Consider the following 24,053-nt stretch of genomic DNA (forward strand, 5'->3'; position numbering starts at 1 on the left):
GCAGTGCTTTTTTCACTGGTAGTTAATGAGAAGTAAAAAGTACGACAATTCAGAACTGTTTTGCTCACCGCAGTTTCAAGCATTCAGGCATGAAGAAGCCGGAATTAGCTGGGAGTGAAAATGAAAATTTCACTACTTCAACAAGACCTATGAAGAATTTGATGACATCAACTATCATACTGAATGTTACAATGAAAATGATGATTTGGAGGATGCGATCATCCAAAGTATTGTTTGAAAGCAGTCCATTATCTCCACCAAGAATCTGTGCTGATTTTGTTCACAATCAAAAGAACACGTCAGCGTACACTGAATGCATTCCTCTGTGGATAACTACTGGGAACTAACACACAGCTTTATAGCCCTTCAGTAATAATGGTAGCATTCTAATTTATTCTGTGTTTCATTTAAATACATAATTTGTTAGTCACCGTTTAGCATTGTAGTGAATAGCACCTAACACCCCTCGACACTAGTCACTATCCTCTCACAGCCCTCTGCTCTACAGATTAGTTACAGCAGTAAGCTGCATCTGCCCTCACCAGCAGGAGATCTTGTGCTGAGATTCGCACTGAATACGAGAAGGTGTCATCATCTTCATCTTCTACAAACCGATGTGGGTCTCCTGTCCAGACCTTAATCTGCAGAGAAAGGACAGCAGATGAATCGACTCGGGGAAAGAACTGATAACATTATATACATGAAGGCAACTTTATAAACTCAGAACACTTGCTCATTAATGCAAATAGCTTATCAGCTCATCACATGGCAGGAACTCAATGCATAAAAGCATGCAGACATGGTCAAGAGGCTCAGTTGTTGTTCAGACCAAACATCAGAATGGGGAAGAAATGTGATCTAAGTGACTTTGACCGTGGAATAATTGTTGGTGCTAGATGGAGTGGTTTAAGTACCTCAGAAACTGAACTCCTAGGATTTTTATGTGCAACAGTCTCTAGAGTTTACAGAGAATTGTGTGAAAAACAAGAAAACATGCAGTGAGCAGTAATTCTTTGGGCAAAAATACCTTGTTAATGAGAGGTCAGAGGAAAATGGCAAGACAGGTTCAAGCTGACAGAAAGGCAAAAGTAACTCAATTAACCATGTGTTACAACAGTGGTGTGCATGAAGTGGTTGAGCTACAGAAGCAGAAGGCCACAAACATATACTGAGTGTATACACTTTGAAACGAGTGCAGAGAAGGCTCATTAGTTTGACTAAATGGTGTCTTCAAATGAGGTTTAATCTTTGCTCTCTGCAGCTTAGGAAACTGAGAAATGATCTTATTGGAGCATATGATTGTCAAGCTTCTTTAATGCCATTTCCAGTACATGTGTATATAGAAGAACAAAATAATTGCTATTCTGGATCTGATACAGCACAAAAAGATACAATAAGAAACGCAATAAGAAAAAATACCAGGCAACACACACAAAATGCTGGAGGAACTCAGCAGATCAGGCAGCATCTATGGAAAAGAGTACAGGTCTTTGATGTACTCTTTTCCATAGATGCTGCCAGGTCCACTGAGTTCCTCCAGTATTTTGTATCTGTTGCTTGGATTTCCAGCATGTGCAGATTTTCTCTTGTTCATTAATTTTAAAAATTACCAGTCAGGGTAATGAACAGGAATGTAACGATTTAATTGTTACTCCGGATCTGATGCAACACCAAAACAAGATAAAGATCACAATAAAAAAAACACAATAAATTCATAAGAAATGTATAGAATGATTGACTGTATGTCCATAAAGTGTCACTAGATACAGGAGTACCTGTACATAAGGTGATTAACAGGAAATGATAAAGTCATGGTGGTGTGATGGTTGATGTAGCTTGAGGAAGGTAACTGTTTTTGAGTCTAATGGTCTTGGCGTGGATGCTTCATAGCCTCGAGCATGATAGGAGTGGGAAAAACAGTCCATGAGCAGGGTGGGTGGAATCCTTCATGATGTTACTGGCCCTTTTCCAACACCTTTCTGTTTATAGCTCCTTGATTGTGGGTAGGCTGGTGCCAGTGATATGTTGGGCAGTTTGACTACCTGCCATAGAGCCTCTAGTCTGTCATAGTATAGTTTCCATACCATGCAGTGATGTAGCACTTTAGGATGTTGTCTACTGCGCATCTTAAAATGACCTGAGTATAGAGGAACATAGTCTAGCTATGGGCTATCTGAGGATGGTTAACGAGACAATGCCCCATACAATGCTCTAACCTTGAAAGCTGCATATAATGGGGTATCCAGAACGCTAACAACACAGACTTTGGATAATGAATGGGGGGTGGGGTGGGGGGAAGAAAAGGAAAATTGTTTATATTGGCGCAGGAACGTGGAGCTGAAGCCAACTATCAGAATAGGTCACATTGTACCTAAGATGGTTTTTACAAGATGGTGCCCAACTGCGGTTTCCATCGAGATTGAGGCTCAGATGGTTGTTTTTTTTCCAAGTTTGTAGGGATGGTCTGGGGATAGAGAGGGAAGTCAGAAGTCAGATTAGGGTTCAGGGACAAGGATGTGGAGGAGTCACGAGGACAGGCCTCCACTCTGTGTTCCATGTTCAAGGTCCAGTGATGTGGAAGGGTGACAAAGGACATCCACAGTCCTGGCCTCTGCTCCATTCTTGAAGGCCTCCGACTAGGGGGCGAGAGGGCTGGTCAGTCATAGCTAGTCCAGAGGCTAATACTGAAGATGGGAGCTCAAAGATGGATATCCATCCTGGAGCTGAAGGACTGCCTTTGTGTTAGTGGGTGTGAGACAGGAAAGGGGTTTTTGTTGTTGTTGCCTTTTGCATTCTGTGTACAAGAGATACCCAATATAGTGACTGCTGAGTGTATGTCATGATAATAAACCTGAATCTGAAGTGTTCATTTAGAGTGAGTTCTGTAATTTAGAGTAATTGGGTCAGCTGCTTATTTGGGACAATATGTCACTTAATTGGGACAATGAACTGCTCCCAAGTAGTTTCTAACTAGCGTCGGTCACATGCACGTTATGAGGCTGTTAGGTACTACATCGTGTTTGTGCTCAAAAGCAGTGATTTTTGTCACTGATAGTTGGTGAGTAATAAGCAGTAAGACGATTCATAACCGTTTTGCTCACTATAGTTTCAAGCATTCTGCCTTGGAGATCCAGAAATGGCCTGGAGTTAAAATGAAACAATTTCACTATCTCAAGTTAGGAACTACGAACCATTTGAAGGTTACTGCAATAAACTTGAATGTTACAATGAAAATAGATTTGGAGGATGCAATCATCATAAACATTGCTTAAAGGCAGTCCATTATCTACACTAGGTGTCTGCGTTGATTTTGTTTATTTACAAAATCATTTTGTTCAATCAAATGAACACGGATTAATTCTTTTGTTGATAACTGTTAGAAAGTAATACACTATTTTATATCATTGTAGCAGCTTTGGTAGTATTCTAGTCTGTTCTGTATTTCATTTAAGTAAATAATTTGTCACAAATTATTTGTCTTTTTTATACCGTTTTAACTATTTCCATGAAGCTTTGGCAAAGCATAAATGGGACAAAATGTACTGGTCCCAATGTGTTCCAATTAACCGGAATCCACTAAATTTGGGAATGAATCAGTGAACAATTGACTTGATGTCTATCTTTAAGGATTAACTGGCTTTACAACATAAAGTACAGAATGTGAAGCCTCACCAGTTCTTCGGTGATCTGCATGTACAATATGATGTAGTAAATCAGTTCAGGGAGGGCTTTCTTCACAGAGCTCTTCAACTTTCTGTTCTCCAGTAACGTATGCACAAATTCAAAGACGTTGAACACCAAATTCTCAAACCCTAGCACCTCACCTTAGGGAGAAGCAAAGAATCAATCAAACTGTTCCAACAACCTTGTCAGTAACACAGACACAGAGTTATATAGGTTCTGTAGCTAGAAATACAATCACCCAGGGGATTATTGTCAACAACACTAATCATCAGGAGACAAGAGATTATTCAGCAGACAGACCAGGAACAGTGATAACAAAATCACCAATGTTCTTGAATCCCCACACCAAATCTGAACAGTCTGGCAAAGCAACATACTAAACAGTTTCTTATACCTTTAACCCCAACCAAAAGACATAGCAGCAGAATTAAGACATTTGGCCCATTGAGTCTGCTCTGCCATTCAATACTATACACATACAACCTGATACAAAACAACCTATTCATTACACTTCTTATAATGCTATTTACAGTGTAAATACATGCTAGTATTTATATATCTATGGACATTTTATTCCACATCTTTACTTCTTTATTTGTAATGTATTTTTTCTTTATAATTGTTAGACTGACGGACTGTTAGACAGGAAACAGCTTCTTCCCCCCCCCCACCATACCCCGAGACCGTAAGACTACTGAACTCCCTGCCAATTCCACCCATGTCTCATTTTGTATGAAGCACCAGTGGTATTACACCACTAAACCTTTTTGCCAGTGTCGTAAATGCACCTAAATGTTTTATTTATTTATGGTAATATTGCTCAATGTGTTGTATGAGTTATATGTACAGGTGTCCCCCACTTTTTGAACATTCGCTTTACGAAACCTCACTGTTACGAAAGACCTACATTAGTTCCCTGTTTTCGCTAACAGAAGGTGTTTTCACTGTTACGAAGAAAGGCAGCGCGCGGGGAAAAGCAGCACGCGATAAAAATCAGTGCACCACGCACCCCGAGCAGCCACACTCCCCTGGATTTGGAATGGCATTCTAGCCGGCATTGCTTAAACACCTGCCTGTGAGCAGCCGTTTGCAAGATGAGTTCTAAGGTATTGGAAAAGCCTAAGAGCTCATAAGGGTGTTACACTTAGCGTAAAACTAGACATAATTAAGCGTTTCGATCATTGTGAATGAAGTAAGGACAAAGTGAGTTTGGCTTGTGGAAGTTGACGAAGATGATGTTGAAGAGGTTTTGGCATCCCATGACCAAGAACTGATAGATGAAGAGCTGATGCAATTGGAAGAGGAAAGGATAACAATTGAAACTGAATTCAGTAGCAAAAGTGAAGTCGTCCAGGAACTGAACGTGAAGAAACTAAGTGAGATTTTCGCTGCAATGATAAAGTACGACTTAATTTTGAAAGGGTACGTCAGTTTAGGGCATATTTGCAAGATGGTTTGAGTGCTTACAAAGAACTGTATGATCCAAAAATGTGCGAGGCTAAGCAGTCAAGCAAGTCTTCCACATCAGCCATAGCAGACAACGAACCTCGACCTTCGACATCGAGGCAGGCAGACATAGGAGAAGATGACCTGCCTGCCCTAATGGAAACAGACGACGATGAGACGACACCCCAGCGTCCCACCACCCCAACCCCCAGGCCGCGGACAGATACCGATTCGCAGAGAATGCAGCGGTAGCCGGGAGGCACACAGCACATCTTTAAGAAAAAAGCCAAAATAAACAAGCTAATTAATTCAGTGCCGCCCGGCACGTAAATGTCGGCCCAGATCAGAGGTGATTGCCAATTGCGTCGCCTCCGATCTGGGCCGACAATTACGTGCCGGCGGCACCTAATTAGTTAGCATGTTTATTTCGGCTTTTTTCTTAAAGATGTGCTGTGTGCCTCCCGGCTACCGCTGTATCCCTGCATTCTTCGCGGATCGGTATCGGTCGGCGGCCTGGAGGGTGGGGGCCACTGCACAACCCAAACTCCGACGACTCAGTCTAACCCACCATCATCAGTGTGCTCAGCAAGCTATCTTCCCAATTCCGGTAAGTGATACTACACTGTACATACATTATTTCTACTTTATATAGGCTGTGTATTTTTATGTGTTATTTGGTATGATTCGGCAGCTTCATAGCTTAAAGGTTACTGGAGAGAGTGTTTTTTCCAACAGCGCTTGCGTGAGATTTTCTGCCGAGAGCGCTTGCATGAGATTTTCGCCACGGAGTACAGTGCCGGCAGTGATTGTGGAAAAGTATTTCTACTTTATATAGGCTGTGTATTTATCATATCATTCCTGCTTTTACTATATGTTACTGTTATTTTAGGTTTTATGTGTTATTTGGCATGACTTGGTAGGCTACTACTGGTTCTGCGAACGCTCACAAAATTTCCCCATATAAATAAATGATAATTGCGTCTTTGCTTTACGACATTCTGGCTTACGGACCATTTCATAGGAACGCTCTACCTTTCCAATGGCAGGGGAAACCTATACTGTGCATCTTGGTCCACAGGAAAGCTGTTTTGTTTGGCAGTACTTGTGTACAGTGGAATGACAATAAACTTGAACTTGAGGTTGATCAGTGAGCCCAACTCTTATCCATCTCCACTCCTTTGATTCATCACCACCCGTTACCTTTTCCTGATCCTTCCCATGTTCATTCAAGAACTCGGAAATAACGATGTTTTAATTCAGAACAAGCCATTTGATACAACCACTTGGCATCATGGTACTGAGGGGGCCACGGTAGTGAGAGACTATCACTGTGCAGGGCAGACTTTGGAGTTCAATTCCAGTGTCGTCTGTAAGGAGTTTGTGCATTCTTTCTGTGACCACATGGGTTTCCCCTGGGTGCTCTAGTTTTCTTCCACATTCTAAAGACATATGGGGAGGTAAGTTGTAAATTATCCTGTGATTAGGCTAATGTTGCTGGGCAGAGCGGGGCACTGGACCAGACTGACCTGTTCTGCACTGCATCTCCAAACAAAAGAATATCAATCTTTTCTCTCATGGGCCATGGCTCTAATTTCTTCCATCTTGTTCCACATTCCTTCATCTTCAATCAGTTCGAGGCTCAAATACACACTCCACTTCTGTCCTAAGCATTAAACCGGGAAGCAGTCTTGACACAAAAAGTTCCAGCTGCAGTGGTGTACATCTTTGCATCTGATCTGCAATCAACAATCACCAATTCAAACTTAAAGGTCTAGTTCCTCCATAAACCAGACCTGGAATACCTCACAATAAAGTGCCAGCCATTTTACCTGTTACAGGACATTTCAGCAACCATTTTGGTAGTGGGGTACATTTCACCTCAGGCCAATGTCAAAAAGGCTTTAGACTAAGCGATGTAATCAACCTGCATGAAACAGCACCCAATGACGCCTTCACCATCATTTTGGGGGATTTTAACCAGGCCATCTTGATAAAGACACTAAATAATTATTGTCAACTAATCACCTGTAGTACAGGGGAAACAACATGCTGGGCCACAGTTACATTAAGATCAAGAATGCCGATCGTACTATTCCACGTCTACATCTTGGAAAGTCTGATCACCTAGCTGTACTTCTACTCCCTGAGTATTGGCAGAGATTGAAAACTGCAGCACCAGTAATGAGGACCAAGAAGATATGGAGCAGGGAGGAACAGGAGCACTTACAGGACCGCTTTGAATCAGTGGACTGGACTGTGTTCAGTGAGTCATCTTCAAACCTGGATCAGTATGCCACAGTTGTTACCGACTTCATTAAAACCTATGTGAATGAGTGTGTGCCTATGAAAACTTACTGTACATTTCCAAACCAAAAGCCGTGGATGAACCAGGAGGTCCGTGGTCTGCGAGGGCTAGATCTGTGGCATTCAAGTCTGGCAATCCAGATCCGTATAAGAAGCCAGGTATAACATGTGGAGGGATATTTCCAGGGTGAAGAGACAATTCCGAGTGAGGTTGCATGGCAACTCTGGCAGGGTTTCCAAGACATTACTTCCCACAAAGCTAAACCCAATAGTATGAATGGCAGTGATGCTTCACCACCAGACGAGCTCAACGCCTTGTATGCAGCTATGAGGATCCCTGCAGCATCTGGTGGCCCTGTGATCTCTGCCTCGGAGGCTGATGTCAGGCTGTCTTTCAAGAGAGTGAACCCTAGCAAAGTAGCAGACCCAAGGTAAGGCTCTGAAAACTTATGCCAATCAACTGGCGGGGATATTCAAAGATATTTTCAATCTCTCTATGGTCAGAAGTTCCAATTTGCTTCCAAAACGCAGTAATTATACCAGTGCTCAATAGAGCAGTGCAATCTGACTTAAGGACTAACATCCAGTAGCACTCACATCTACAATGATGAAATGCTTTGTGAGGTTGGTCATGGCTAGAATCAACACCTACCCCAGGAAGGACCTGAACCCACTGCAATTTGCCTATCACCACATAGGTCTATGGCAGATGTGATCTCAATCGCTCTTCATGTGGCCTTGGATCATCTGGACAATGCAAGAACCTGTGTCAGGATTCTGTTTATCGACAATAGCTCAGCTTTTAATACCACCATTCCTACAGTACAGGTTGAAAAACTACAGAACCTGGTCCTCTGCACTGGATCTCTGACTTCCATACCAGCAGACCACAATCTGTACGGATAGATCTCCCCCTCACTGACAACTAATGCTGCCCCTCCACAGGGATCTGTGCTTAGCCCACAGCTCTTCTCTCTCTACGCCCATGACTGTGTGGTTAGGCATAGTTCAAATGCTATCTATAAATTTGCTGATAGTACAACTATCGTTGGCAGAATTTCAGATGGTGACGAAAGGGTGTACAGAAGCAAGATATACCAGTTAGTTATGTGGTGTCACAGCAATAACCACGCACTCAGTGTAAGCAAGACCAAAGAGCTGATTGTGGACTTCAGAAAGGGCGAGACGAGGGAACACATACCAATCCTCATGGAAGGAGCAGAAGCGAAGAGAGAGCAAGCATTTTTAAGTTCCTGTGTGTCAATACCTCTGAGGACCCAAACTGGAGGCAACATATCAATGCAGCTTATAAAGAAGGCAATTCAACAGCTACAAGATCGAAGCAAGTTGCAGAAATCTGTAAGATTAGTCAACTCTATCAGGGTACAGGCCTCCAGAGTATCCCAGTCACCTTCAAGGAGAGGTGCCTTAGGAAGGCAGCGTCCATCATTAGGGATCCCTATCAACCAGGACATGCCCTCTTCACACTGTTAATATCAGGAAGGAGGTAAAGAAGCCTGAAGGCACACACTCAGCAATTCAGGAACAGCTTCTTCACCACTGCCATCCAATTTCTAAATGGACACCGAACCCATGAACACTAGCTGGTTGCTTTTTTATTTGTCTTTTTTACACTACTTATTTTAACTTAACTACTTAATAGACACATATACACTTACTGTAATTCAGTTTTATTTCATCTATATTCATCATGTACTTCATTGTACTACTGCCGTAAAGTTTAACAAATTCCATAACATAAGCCAATGATATTAAGCCCGATTCTGATTCTAATGTAACAATCAGGAGCAATTTCTTATTATTCAAGTTAGTGCAAAGCATCCACTTACCATCTGAATCCACCGGATCATCCACCTCCTCCGTGTAATTCACTTCTGTCCTTACGTAAGTGTCATGTTGTTAAGGGAAACAGCAAATGTTTAACTACTGTCAGCCTTCGGATACCACTGAGTATCACAGACACAACACTGTGACATTCATTACCTCATTAGAATATAAAACATTAACCTACTCCAAGATCAATCTAACCCTTCCCTCCCACACAGTGCCCCATTTTTCAGATGTATTAATATTACAGCAGAGTAAAAGGAATTGCAGAGGCATGGACGGGGGAACCGGCCAAAGTTGATTGGAAGGGGACATTAGCAAGGATGAAGGCAGAGCAGTAATGGCTGGAGTTTCTGGAAGCAATTCCAAAGGTGCAGGATAGATACATCCCAAAGAAGTATCCTCCAGGCAGGATGATGCAATTGTGGCTGAGGAAATGAAAACCACCATAAAAACAAATAAGAGGGCATATAATTGAGCAAAATTTAATGGGAAATTATGGAAAACTTAAAAAACAACAGAAGGCAACTAAAACTCGAAAGGAGGAAAACGATGAAATACAAATGTAAGTTAGCCAACAATATCAAAGGGAATGCCAAAAGCTTTTCTCCCCCAGGTAGATAAAGAGTTAAAGAGAGGCGAGAGTAGATCATAGTACCGCTAGAAAATGTTGCTGGAGAGGTAGTAATGGGGACAAGAAAAACAGTCTTCCATGCGGATGACACTAGCAATATGCTAGAAATTCCAGAGTGTCAGGGGGCAGAAGTGAGTGCAGTTACTATTACTAGGGAGAAGGTACTTACAAAACTGAAAGGTCTGAAGGTAGACAAGTCACCTGGATCAGATAGACAACACTCCAGGGGTCCAAAAGGTGTAGCTAAAGAGATTATGGAGGCATTATTAATGGTCTTTCAGGAATCACTAGATTCTAGAATGGTTCTGGAGAACTGGAAAACTGCAAATGTAACTCAAAAAGGGGAGGCAGAACAAAGGAAATTATAAGATCTCTTGACCTCAGTGGTTGGGAAGATGTTGGAGTTTATCGTTAGGAATGAGGTATCAGGGTACTTGAAGGTACAGGATAAAATAGGACCAAGACAGCATGGGAAAATCTTGCCTGGCAAAGTATTCTTGAGGAAATAACAAGCAGGATATACAAAGGAGAATCGGTTGATGTTGTGTACTCAGATTTTCAGAAGGCCTTTGACAAGCTGCCACATGAGACTGCTTAACAAGATAAGAGCCCATGGTATTACAGGAAAGATACACTAGATATTGGCTGATTGGCAGGAGGCAAAGAGTGGGAATAAAGGAGGCGTTTTCTGATTGGCTGCCAGTGACCAGTGGTGTTCTGCAGGGTTGGTGTTGGGAGTGCTTTTTATGCTCTCTGTCAATAATATCTAGATGATGGAATTGATGGCTTTGTGGCCAAGATGAAGAAAGGTGAAGAGGCAGGTAGTGTTGAGGAAGCAGGACTTGGGCAGATCAGGAAAATGGGCAAAGAAGTGACACATAGAATACAATTTCAGGAAGTATATGGTCACGCACTTTGATAGAAGGAATAACAGCAGAGACTATATTTTAAATGAGGAGCAAATTCAAAAATCTGAGGCAGAAAGGGACTTGGGAGCCCTCGTGCAGAATTCCCTAAAGGTTAATTTGCAGTTTGAGTTGGTGGTGAGGAAGGCAAATGCAAAGTTAGTATTTATTTTGAGAGGAGTAGAATATAAAAGCAAAAATGTAATCCTGAGACACAGGTGAGGCCGCACCTGGAGTATTGTGAGAAGTTTTTGGGCTGTTATTTAAAAAAGGATTGGAAATGGTTCAGAGGAGGTCCACAAGAATGATTCCTGGAATAAAAGGCTTATCATCCTAGGATCAATTGGAGGCTCTGTGCCTTTACTCACTGGAATTTAGAAGAATTGGGGGGCGGGGAAATCCCATTGAAACCTATCAAATGTTTAAAGGCCTCGATAGAGTGTATGTGGAGAAGATCTTTCCTATGGTGGGGGGAGTCTAAGGTCAGAGGGCACTGCCTCAGAATAAAGGGACATCCAGTTAGAATAGAGGCGAGAAAAAGAGGATGTTCAAAATAAATCCAGAATAATCAAATTCTAGAATGGATAGAGGTGACCAAATCAAGTTGCATAAGGTGTTAAGAGGCATGGATTGAGTGGACAGCCAGAGACTTTTCCAAAGGTCGCTAATACCAGGAGGCATAATTTTAAGGTAACTGGGAGAAAGTACATGGGAATGTCAGAAGTAAGTTATTTACACAGAGAGTGGTGGTTGTGTGGAATGCCCTGCCAGGGGTGGTAGTTAAGGCAGATAATATTAGGGTATTTAAGAGAATCTTAGATAGGCACATGGATGATAGAAAAATTGAGGGCTTTGCGGGTGGGAATGGTTACAGTAGGCTAAAAGGTCAGCACAATGTCATGGGTCAAAGGGCTTGTACCATGCAGTCATGTTGTGTGTTATAAGCACGAAATAGGCCCTTCTGGCCTTTGAAGCTGCGCTGCTCAGTAACCCCTGATTTAACCCTTACCTAAACACAGGGCAATCTACAACGACCAATCAATCTACAAACCCCACTTCCAGAAAGGCTGGGGTATTTTCCAAAATGCAATAAAAACAAAAATCTGTGATATGTTAATTCACGTGAACCTTTATTTAACTGACAAAAGTACAAAGAAAAGATTTTCAATAGTTTTACTGACCAACTTCATTGTATTTTGTAAATATACACAAATTTAGAATTTGATGGCTACAACACACTGAACAAAAGGCAGGATACTTGGTAGTGTGGAGGAGCAGAGGGATCTCGGGGTACATGTCCACAGATCCCTGAAAGTTGCCTCACAGGTGGATAGGGTAGTTAAGAAAGCTTATGGGGTGTTAGCTTTCATAAGTCGAGGGACAGAGTTTAAGAGTCGTGATGTAATGATGCAGCTCTATAAAACTCTGGTTAGGCCACACTTGGAGTACTGTGTCCAGTTCTGGTCACCTCACTATAGGAAGGATGTGGAAGCATTGGAAAGGGTACAGAGGAGATTTACCAGGATGCTGCCTGGTTTAGAGAGTATGCATTATGATCAGAGATTAAGGGAGCTAGGGCTTTACTCTTTGGAGAGAAGGAGGATGAGAGGAGACATGATAGAGGTGTACAAGATAATAAGAGGAACAGATAGAGTGATTAGCCAGCGCCTCTTCCCCAGGGCACCACTGCTCAATACAAGAGGACATGGCTTTAAGGTAAGGGGTGGGAAGTTCAAGGGGGATATTAGTGGAAGATTTTTTACTCAGAGAGTGGTTAGTGCGTGGAATGCACTGCCTGATCAGTGGTGGAAGCAGATACACTAGTGAAGTTTAAGAGACTACTAGACAGGTATATGGAGGAATCTAAGGTGGGGGCTTATATGGGAGGCAGGGTTTGAGGGTCAGCACAACATTGTGGGTCGAAGGGCCTGTACTGTGCTGTACCATTCTATGTTCTATGTAAAAGTTGGGACAGAGTTAAAATAAGATTGAAAAGTGCACAAAATATTCAAGTAACACTGGTTTGGAAGACTCCACATTAGCAGGCTAATTGGTAGCAGGTGAGGTATCATGAATGGGTATAAAAGTAGCATCCATCAAAGGCTCAGTCTTTGCAAGCAAGGATGGGTCGTGGCTCACCACTCTGTGCCAAAATTCCTGAGAATTGTTAGTCAGTTCAAAAGGAACATTTTTCAACGCAAGATTGCAGAGAATTTAGGTCTTTCAACATCTACAGTACATAATATTGTGAAAAGATTCAGAGAATTCAGAGACATTTCAGTGCGTAAAGGGCAAGGTCGGAAACCACTGTTGAACGTGCGTGATCTTTGAGCCCTCAGGCGGCCCTGCCTAAGAAACCATCATGCTACTGTGACAATTATAGCCACCTGGGCTCGGGAGTACTTCGGAAAACCATTGTCACTCAACACAGTCCGTCGCTGCATCCAGAAATGCAACTTGAAACTGTATTACGCAAAGAGGAAGCCATACATCAACTCTATGCAGAAACACCGGCGAGTTCTCTGGGCCCGAGCTCATCTCAGATGGACTGAAAGACTGTGGAACCGTGTGCTGTGGTCAGATGAGTCCACATTTCAGCTAGTTTTCGGAAAAAACGGGCGTCGAGTTTTTCGTGCCAAAGATGAAAACGATCATCCAGATTGTTATCAGTGAAAGGTGGAAAAGCCAGCATCTGTGATGGTATGGGGGTGCATCAGTGAGTTGCATGTATGTGAAGGTACCATTGACTCTGAGGCGTATATTAGGATTTTAGAGAGACATATGTTGCCATCAAGGCGACGTCTCTTCCCGGGATGTCCATGCTTATTTCAGCAGGACAATGCCAGACCACGTTCTCACAGGCTACAACAGCGTGGCTTTGTAGACACAGAGTGCGTGTGCTTGACTGGCCTGCTGCCAGTCCAGATCTATCTCCTATTGAAAATGTATGGCGCATCATGAAGAGGAGAATCAGACATCGGAGACCACGAACTGTTGAGCAGCTGAAGTCTTATATCAAGCAAGAATGGACAAAATTTCCAATTGCAAATCTACTACAATTAGTATCCTCAGTTCCAAAACGATTAAAAAGTGTAATTAAAAGGAAAAGTGATGTAAAACAATGGTAAACATACCTCTGTCCCAACTTTTGTTGAGTGTGTTGCAGCTGTCAAATTCTAAATTTGTGTATGTTTACAAAATACAATTAAGTTGGTCAGTAAAACCATTGAAAATCTTTTCTTTGTACTTTTGTCAGTTAAATAAAGGTTCACGTGAATTAACATATCACAGATTTTCGTTTTTATTGCATTTTGGAAAATATCCCAGCTTTTCTGGAAATGGGGTTTGTACTAACCAGTATGTCTTTGGACTGTGGCAGGAAACCGGAGAAAACTCAAACATTCAATGGGGAGGAGGTACAGGTGACATCAGAATTGAACCCTGAACTCCGACACTCCAAGCTGTAGTCATGTTACACTAACCATGGCACCCTCCAATAAAGGTAAAAGGATCGGCTCACAGTACAAGAACAAAGAACAGATACGGTGACTATTTCAAATGCAGCTTTGATTCAAAAGATCAAAATTCTAGCTCTATCTACAAAGTTCAGATCAAAGTTAGGAGCTCAAGGGTCTTCCATTACAGTAAGATTAAGCATTTTGAATGTAAAAATTTTGACATGTTGACCACTGTTCAGGAACCATTTGAATTAGCACTGGGATGAGTGAAAGATAAAAAAAAATGCTGGCAAGATGGAGAGAGGAACAGAGTTAATGTCTCATCAGTACTGAGGGAAGGATATGTGGCCACACTATCAGTTAGTGTGTTCCAAACAATGGGCAGGATCTGTTGCATGGAAGAGGCCATGTGCTTTGGGAAGTTCTTTACCAAAGCTGTCACTGCCTGTAAAATTAAAGAGCAAGGAAATATAATGAACATCAATACTTAATACATACACCAAAGCAAAGCTGGATCAGGGCCACCAGGATGAGTAGCTTTAAATTCCTCAGCATTATTATATTAGAGGATCTGTGCTGGGACCAACATATTACAGCCATCTCATAGGCAGCACAGCAGCACCTCCACTTTCTGAGAAATAGGTCTATGAAGGTTCTCAGTCAGTCAAGCAGTAGTAAATCAGGGCAACTGGACTTGCTGTGTTGTTGCCACTCATCCAAAGGGCTTCTTCAGTTCTGATCCTTGGGTAGTTTTCCGACTTATAAACTCTAAGTGTTTAAAGGTATAGAAATCACATGGAGACACTGAGGTAGAGATGTTAGGACTGCTTCGCAAGTTCGTAGATGGTGTAATATCCCAGCCCCCGCTTTGCTGATAACAATGTGCACATTTTGGACAGGGAGGACAGGCAGTTTGAAAGGAGTTAAAGTAGCCACCTTTGTCAAACTGGAAAACTCATCCCTGAACAGAAGGGTACAACACCACCCATCAGTTATTTACAGTGTAGTCCTAACATCACTACTCTGTCATCCCCACAACAGTTCACACCTTCATTCATGCAAAGACAAGACTTAATGCCCCTCTCATTACCTCTAGGACTCTTAACAACCCTCATGTGATTGCTATATCTTTAGACAACTCAGAGTTTATAGGCCGGAAAACACCATAGATCAGAACTGAAGAAGCCTCTCAGATGAGTGTCGAAACGTCTCCTAGACAACACAGCAAGTCCAGTTGCATTGATTTACTACTGCTTGATATACTTCCTTAGCAGTTTACAAAGACTCAATGTTACCAAAAACTCTGACAAACGATGCCCAGTGAAGAGTATCCTAACTAGCCACACCACTGCATGTAATGGAAACATCAATACCCAAGAATGGAAAATGCTCCAAGAAGTGATGGATACAGACCAGTCCATCACAGGAAAAGCCCTCCTCACCATTGACCACATTTACATGGGGCACTGCCACAAGAAAGTAGCATATATCATCAAACAACTCCACCACGAAGGCCACGCTTGCTCTCTTCTCACTGCTGCCATTGCGAAAGAGATACTGGAGCCTCGGGTCCTACACCACCAGGTTCAGGAACAATTTAACTACTTTTGTACATTTGTTGCTTATCAGTCTTTATGTATAGTTTTTCAGAAATTCTATTGTATTTATTTTCCTGTAAATGCCTGCAAGAGAAGGAATTTCAAGGTAGTATATAATAACATAAATGCACTTGGATAACAAACTTTATTTTGACCAATAAAGGAAAGAGAAGGAATCAAGGACATTACTTAAGCAACACACAACATCAAGACTAGGGAACTGGTGTGTCACCAACACACATTAAGTCTAGGGACTGGTAAGTAGCTAGCATTCCACTATTCAAGAAGGAAAGCAAGGAAATATAAGACTGGGGAGTCTCAGGTCAGTAGCAGGGAAGTTGCCAGAAAAGATGTTTTGTGAAAAGAATTATAAATATTTGGAAAACCACAGTCTAATTAGGGACAGCCTTTATGTGGGGCAAGTCATGTCTTACTAAGTTGATCTGAGTTTTTCAAGGACATGACAAAGTTGACTGATGAAGATAGAGCTCTGGATGTTGTCTACATAGATTTTATTAAGATGCATGGAATCTGTGATGATTTAGCCATTTGGATTCAGAATTGCAAAACAGAAGGTAGAGGTTAATGGGCCTTATTCTGGACTAAGTCAGACGTAGGGAGATGCTACTTCCACTGGTATGCCCAGTGTTTATTTATATTTACTTGAAGATACAGTACAGTACCAGGCCCTTCTGACCCAATTACACTCATGTGACCAATTAACCTACTAGCCTAATCCATACGTCCTTGAGCTGTGGGAGGAGACCAGAGGAAACCCACAAGGTCACGGACAGCAAGTGCAAACCCTTTACAGAGAACGGCAGAAACTGAACCCAGGCCACTGGCGCTGTTATAGCTTTGTGCTAACTGCTACACTACCATGCTGCCCCACGATAGCATATGGAGGAAATGGGGAAAAAGAAATTCCAGGTAAAGTTGGGTAAAGGGCAAAGAATATTTAGAATTGACAGAATGCACAGCCAGTAATTTTGGTAAATTATTAAAAATAACTGAGCACCACAGTAGGGTAGCAGTTAGCGTGACGCTTGTACAACCCGGGGTGGAATTCAGAGTTCAATCCCGGCATCCTCTGTACAGAGTCTCTTGGAGTATCTGTTTTTTCCCCAGGGTCCTCCGGTTTCCTCCCACAGTCCAAAGATGAACCAGATACATTAAAATTGTCACATGGTTAGGTTAGGGTTAATTGGGGTTGTCGAGGGTTGCTGGGTAGAAGGGCCAGTTCCACACTGTATTTAAAATAAATAAACAAATAATGCTGCTAGCCTAGATTATCAAATGGATATAAAAACAAAAAAATGCTAAAAACATTCAGGGGAATGGGCAGCGTCTGTGGAGAGAAAAACTGCACTGAGGGTTTCCTGCTTTTTTTGGGCTTTACTTCAGGCTTCAATCAACTTTACTTTTGATTTCCAGGAACCTAAAGGTTATGGGACAAAGGCTGGAGGTCAGTCATGCCAATATTCTCCAGGTAACACTCTAGTAAACAGGTGGTAGTTTCTCAAAGAATCATTCACTTCAGGGTTGATTGCCTGGGTGTCAACTGTGATAATCAACCAGCAAGAGGATGCTACTAAACATCACTATCACCCTGTTGGATCCCACTGTTTAATTGTTATTTTCTTTGCAGATAAACAATCAATTATCTGCTTATATTTTATACATTTATGTACAAGTAAATGCTTACTATGATTCCTAGTGGCTCTAGAAGGCACATAACAGTTTAATATGCCTCTGGTGGTTACACAAAGTATATTTCTCAATAGCTCTGCAAGTTTTTTGTTCTGCATTCAGTGAATAAGTGTTTTCTCGTTTGTAGTATTGATTAAGTGCTTTCTAATTGGTTCACCTTTATCTATGGATTTGTTTGGAATTTTTACCTCTGCAGTATAAAAATAGCTATTTTATGCTAGGCAGCATTTTCAGTTTCTCTCATCTCCAACAAGTATACTGTCACTGTTCTGTTGAACTTCCCTTTGCTCTATCAACTTTGAGTAAAGTGATTGCAAAGAAACAAGTTTTCAGCCTCTTTCCTTACTTCCAAAAGAACCCTGGGTTCAAACACCAGAATCCATCAAACCGTATGAAAGAAGTTGTTTAATTCCAGCAGCTCTGACTGCAGATATTTCCTGATTACACCACACAACTTACCTTCAGCACCTCCATCTTCAACCCACTGTCAGAGTTCGGGCCATCTGGCATTTGTAGAGCTTGTACAAAGGCCTGGATGAACTGCTGTACCACAGGGAAAATCAATGCCTTCGCCGCCCCCTGTCAGATGTACAGAAAAAAACCTTCAGATATAATATTTCCCATTTAGATAAATGATTAAAAAGATTAAGGTGTCTAGGCTGAGGGTCATTACTCTGAGGTTTTCTTGCCTCTGAGCTGGCCTGCAGCCATCAGCATTCGTCTCAGTGCTAAATCTGACTCATGGCCGTGGAGTGCAGCCATCGGCATTCACCTCATCACTGAACTGGTTCCATGGCCATGACCTGCAGCCAATGGGCTCTTGGACTGGCTGCAGCTCTGACTGGCTCCATGACTGTACTTACTTTTGGGGAAACTGCAGCACATACTTTATGGATTGTTTGTTTTAATAGTTTGAACAATTTGTTCTTTCTTTATCACACATTGGATGTCTGACTGCCTTTGTGGTGAGAGGCTTTTTCATGGATGCTATTGTTTCCTTGTTTTGTGAGTGCCTGCAAGATGATGTATCTCAAACACTTTGAACCTTGGATAGTACATATTGAATACGCTGCATCATCCACACATACATCAGATCAAAAGGGTTATCAGAAAGCTTATGAGGATAATTGGAATGACACAAAGACTCACAAGGGCCGCACACAAAATGCTGGAGAAACGGAGCAGGTCAGAGAGCAACTATGGAAATACATAAATAGTTGACTTTTCAGGCCAAGGCCCTTCATCAAGACGAGAAAAGAAGGAGGGCAGAAGCCAAAAGAAGGTGGCAGGAGGGGAAACAGTACAAGCTGGTAGGTGATAGGTGAGACTAAGTGAGGGGGAAGCCAGAGTGGGATGGAGTGGGGGAGAGAGGATGAAGTGAGAAACTGGGAGGTGATAGGTGGAAGAGGATAGGTGATAGGTGATAGGTGATAGGTGGAAGAGGTAAAAGGCTGAAGGGGGAGAAATCTGATAGGAGACTATGTGACTGAATAACTATTGTGTGTTGGTCTTCACGGAGGTGGACATGTCTAACATGCCAAAGAGATGTTATGGATGGGATGGGAGGTGAGGACTTCAATACAATAGCTATCACTAAAGCAGTGGTCCCCAACCACCAGGCTGTGGACCAGTACTGGGCCGCAAAGCATGTGAAACCGGGTCGCGAGGAAACGATACGATTTGGCGATATGAAGCAATATGAATCAGCTGCACCTTTCCTCATTCCTTGTCATGCACTGTTTTTTTTAAAATCTTTTTATTGAGTAAGTATACAAAAAAGGTAAGCCATATAAACATTAATACAATGTTAAAGTATAATAAAATTCCAAAAGATAACAATACCAAAAAGAAAATACTACAAACAATGTAATTTAAGCATAAGAAACCAAGATAACATAATAGTATACTAGATTTTATATATATCAATGGAAAAAAAGAAAAAAAAAAACCCCAAAAAAAAACCCACCGTGCAACTAACTAAAAGCAAAGCAAAGCAATGGGCTAACTTGAAACCAAACAGAGTTAAACTTAAAATCACGTCCTCAATCCCGACCTCCATTAAAACAGTGAAAAAAAAACAAGAAGGGTAAATATTACATTAAATGAAAATATCGAATAAAAGGTCCCCAAATCTGTTCAAATTTAAATGAAGAATCATAAAGGTTACTTCTAATTTTCTCCAGATTCAAACATAAAATCGTCTGAGAAAACCAAAAAAAGGTGGTTGGAGCATTAAGCTCTTTCCAATGTTGTAAAATACATCTTTTCGCCATTAAAGTAAGAAATGCAATCATTCTACGGGCTGAAGGGGAAAGATTACTAGAAATTTTAGGTAGTCCAAAGATAGCAGTAATAGGGTGAGGAGAGATATCTATATTTAATACCTTAGAAATAATATTGAAAATATCTCTCCAAAAAGTTTCCAAAGTAGGGCAAGACCAAAACAAATGAGTTAAAGAGGCTATCTGCCCCGAACATCTATCACAGAAAGGATTAATATGCGAGTAAAAACGCGCTAACTTATCTTTGGACATATGTGCTCTATGCACCACTTTAAATTGAATTAGGGAATGTTTAGCACAAATAGAGGAAGTATTAACTAATTGTAAAATCTGCCCCCAATCATCCACAGAAATGGTAAGCCCCAATTCCTGTTCCCAATCTACCCTAATCTTATCAAATGGAGCTTTCCTGAGTTTCATAATAATATTATAAATCATAGCCGATGCACCTTTCTGACATGGATTAAGGTTAATTATCGAATCTAAAATATATATAGGAGGAAGCATTGGAAAGGAAGGAAGTATAGTACTTAGAAAATTTCTAACTTGTAAATATCTAAAAAAATGTATTCTTGATAGGTTATATTTATTAGATAATTGTTCAAAAGACATAAGGGAACCATCTAAAAATAAATCCAAAAACCGTAAAATACCCTTAGTCTTCCAAGTTTGAAAAGCGCGATCCGTAAAAGAGGGAGGAAAAAATATGTTACCTAAAATAGGAATCGCTAACCCGAATTGATTAAGATCAAAAAATTTTCTGAATTGAAACCAAATACGCAAAGCATATTTAACGATCGGGTTAGAGACCTGCTTAAGGCGTTTCGAATCAAAAGGAAGAGATCAACCTAAAATAGAACCAAGTGTATAACCCTGAACAGATTGTAATTCCAATGCTACCCATTTAGGAATAGATAGTATATCCCGGTCAAGTAACCAAAATTTCATATGTCGAATATTAATAGCCCAATAATAAAATCTAAAGTTAGGTAATGCTAAACCTCCATCTCTCTTAGCTTTCTGTAAATGTATTTTACCCAGTCTCGGATTCTTATTCTGCCAAATAAATGAAGAAATTTTAGAGTCGACTTTATCAAAAAAAGATTTAGGAACGAAAATTGGTAATGCCTGAAACACATATAAAAATTTTGGCAAAAAAAACATCTTAACTGCATTAATACGACCAATCAAAGTTAAATATAAAGGAAACCATTTAGATGAAAGTTGAGTAATATGGTCTATTAATGGTAAAAAGTTAGTCTTAAATAAATCTTTATGTTTACAAGTAATTTTAATCCCAAGATATGAAAGGTAATTATTAATCAATTTAAATGGAAATTTATAATATAAGGGAAGATGTTTATTAATCGGAAAAAGTTCACTCTTACTAAGATTTAATTTATAACCTGAGAAAAGACCAAATTGTGCTAATAACTCTAAAACAGCAGGAATAGATCTCTCAGGATTAGAAATATATAAAAGTAAATCATCAGCATAGAGTGATAATTTATGGGACTTTAATCCCCGAGTTATCCCAGTAATATTTGAAGATTCTCGAATAGCAATTGCAAGAGGTTCTAATGCAATATCAAATAATAGGGGACTAAGAGGACAGCCTTGTCGAGTACCACGAAAGAGAGGAAAAAAAGGTGAGTTTAAAGAGTTAGTACGAACTGAGGCTACAGGGGAGTGATATAACAGTTTAATCCAGGATATAAATTTCAGGCTAAAATTAAACATTTCAAGCACCTTAAATAAATAAGGCCATTCTACTCTATCAAAAGCTTTCTCGGCATCTAAAGAAATAACACACTCAGGAACATTTTGTGAGGGAGTATAAACGATATTTAACAATGTACGAATATTATAAAAAGAGTAACGACCTTTAATAAAACCCGTTTGGTCTTCCGAAATAATAGAAGGAAGTACTTTTTCTAGTCTATTTGCTAATAACTTAGAAAAAACTTTAGAATCAACATTTAATAAAGATATTGGTCTATAAGATGCACACTGAGCAGGGTCTTTATCCTTCTTTAGTATTAAAGAAATTGATGCTCTATTAAAAGATTCCGGAAGTTTACCAAGTTTCAAAGAAGCCTCAAAAACCTTATAGAGCCAAGGAATCAATAAAGAAGCAAAACATTTATAAAATTCAACGGTAAACCCATCAGGGCCAGGAGCTTTCCCCAGATTCATAGAAAAAATAACATTCTTAATCTCATCCATTGTAATGGAAGTATCTAATAAAGAAGACATATCCTGTGAAATCTGAGGAAAGTCTAACTTATCTAAAAAATCATTCATATATTTAGAATCTCGAGGAGACTCTGATTGATATAAAGAAGAATAAAAATCACAAAAGGTTTGATTAATCCCCACATGATCCAATATCAATCGATCATTTTGGTTATAAATCTGATTGATTTGAGATTTAACATAATTAGATTTCAATTGATTAGCCAGCAGCTTGCCAATTTTATCACTGTGAACATAAAAATCACTTCTTGTTTTCTTTAATTGGTTTACAATCGAGGACGAGAGTAGTAAACTGTGTTCCATTTGAAGTTCAGTTCTTTGTTTGTATAGCTCCTCAGAAGGAGCCATAACATATTTCTTATCAATTTCTTTAATCTTGTCCACAATTGCCATCTCCTCCTGCTTCTGTTTCTTCCTCAAAGCAACAGAATACGAAATAATCTGACCCCGAATATAGGCTTTAAAAGTATCCCAAAGAGTGTTAACCGAAATATCTTCTGTATGGTTAATTATAAAAAAAAGCTCAATCTGTTCATTCATAAAATTAACAAAGTCCGAGTCCTGAAGCAACAGCGAATTAAAACGCCATTGTCTATTGTTTGGTATATTGGCCATAATTTTAATAGAAAGCTTAAGTGGAGCATGATCCGAAATGGTTATAGAATCATAATCACATTTAATCACTGAAGGAATGAGACGAGAATCAATAAAAAAATAATCAATTCTTGAATAGGAATGATGAACATGTGAAAAAAAGGAAAAATCTTTTTCCTGAGGATGCAGAAAACGCCAAATATCCGTCGACCCAGAATCAGAAAGGAAAAAATTAATCAAATTTGCAGATTTATTAGGTAAAGTCCGTAAAGGAGCCGAACGGTCCAGAGCTGGAGATAAACAGGTATTAAGATCTCCGCCCCAAATCAATGAAAACTCGTTCAAATTCGGAAACTGATCAAACAATGATTTATAAAATTCCGGACAATCCATATTAGGAGCATAAACATTAACCAAAACTACTTTTTTATTAAATAGTAAACCACTAACCAATAAAAATCTACCATTCGGATCAGAGATAATATCCTGTTGTATAAAAGTAACTGAGGAATCTATAAAAATAGAGACGCCTCGAATCTTAGCATTGGAGTTCGAATGAAATTGTTGTCCCTTCCAGAATTTGAAAAAACGTAGTCTGTCCCCCCTCCGTACATGGGTCTCTTGTAAAAATAAAATTTGTGCTTTAAGTCTCCGGAACACTTTAAAAACTTTTTTTCTTTTAATAGGATGATTAAGACCATTAGTATTCCAGGAGACAAAATTAATAATAGACTCCATAAATCCTAAAGTCAACCCACGACAAGGAGGATTGACAATAGGCGCGACCCACAAACCCGGAGAGGAAACAGAACATACAAAAGATACCGGGGAAAAGGACGCAGCCAGTACTTCAATAATGTATATAGCCCAAAGAAAAACAAACTAAAACGTGAAGCCCCTCCCGCCACCCCCCAGCCCAAGACCCCAAGGCAAAATCTAAAGCAGACCCGCCAGAAAGAAGCAAGCGCTAAAACTACCCCCATGACTTCCGGTATACGCTCCCTAAAAAAAAGGTATAAATATGAAAAGGATCAGTTAATTGTAAAACAGTAAAAAAATAAGTAAAAAAAAGTTAACTCAATTAGAATACACACAGAACAGAACAAAAGCCGGAAAATATATATTAAAAAAAAAACCACAATAAACCTCAAACTCATGAATAGACACAGCAACAAAAAAAAAATAGGATTATTAATATAAAGTGATTATAAAAAGCAAAACAGAATAAAATTTAAACAAAAACTACAAAATTTAAGGCCGCACAGGAAATACGTAAGATGACAAAAGGGAAGTAACCACCCAGAATCCCCTGGGAAAAGAAAGAAATGACGCAG

General features: G+C 40.3%; 1 protein-coding gene across 1 annotated transcript in view; it reads right to left on the reverse strand.

Annotated features, from left to right (window-relative positions):
* The window catches only part of ipo9 (importin 9), a 178,701-nt gene that overhangs the window by 106,239 nt on the left and 48,409 nt on the right, over positions 1 to 24,053 (reverse strand). Inside the window, exons 7-11 of the mRNA XM_063065668.1 lie at positions 18,047 to 18,166; positions 14,624 to 14,724; positions 9,285 to 9,343; positions 3,673 to 3,824; positions 543 to 641 (exon numbers count right to left, since the gene is read on the reverse strand). Of these exons, the coding sequence (XP_062921738.1) occupies positions 543 to 641; positions 3,673 to 3,824; positions 9,285 to 9,343; positions 14,624 to 14,724; positions 18,047 to 18,166 (531 nt within the window). The remainder of the gene's footprint in view (positions 1 to 542; positions 642 to 3,672; positions 3,825 to 9,284; positions 9,344 to 14,623; positions 14,725 to 18,046; positions 18,167 to 24,053) is intronic.

Source organism: Mobula hypostoma, chromosome 13 (genome assembly GCF_963921235.1).
Source record: "Mobula hypostoma chromosome 13, sMobHyp1.1, whole genome shotgun sequence".
Classification (NCBI taxonomy): Eukaryota; Metazoa; Chordata; class Chondrichthyes; order Myliobatiformes; family Myliobatidae; genus Mobula; species Mobula hypostoma.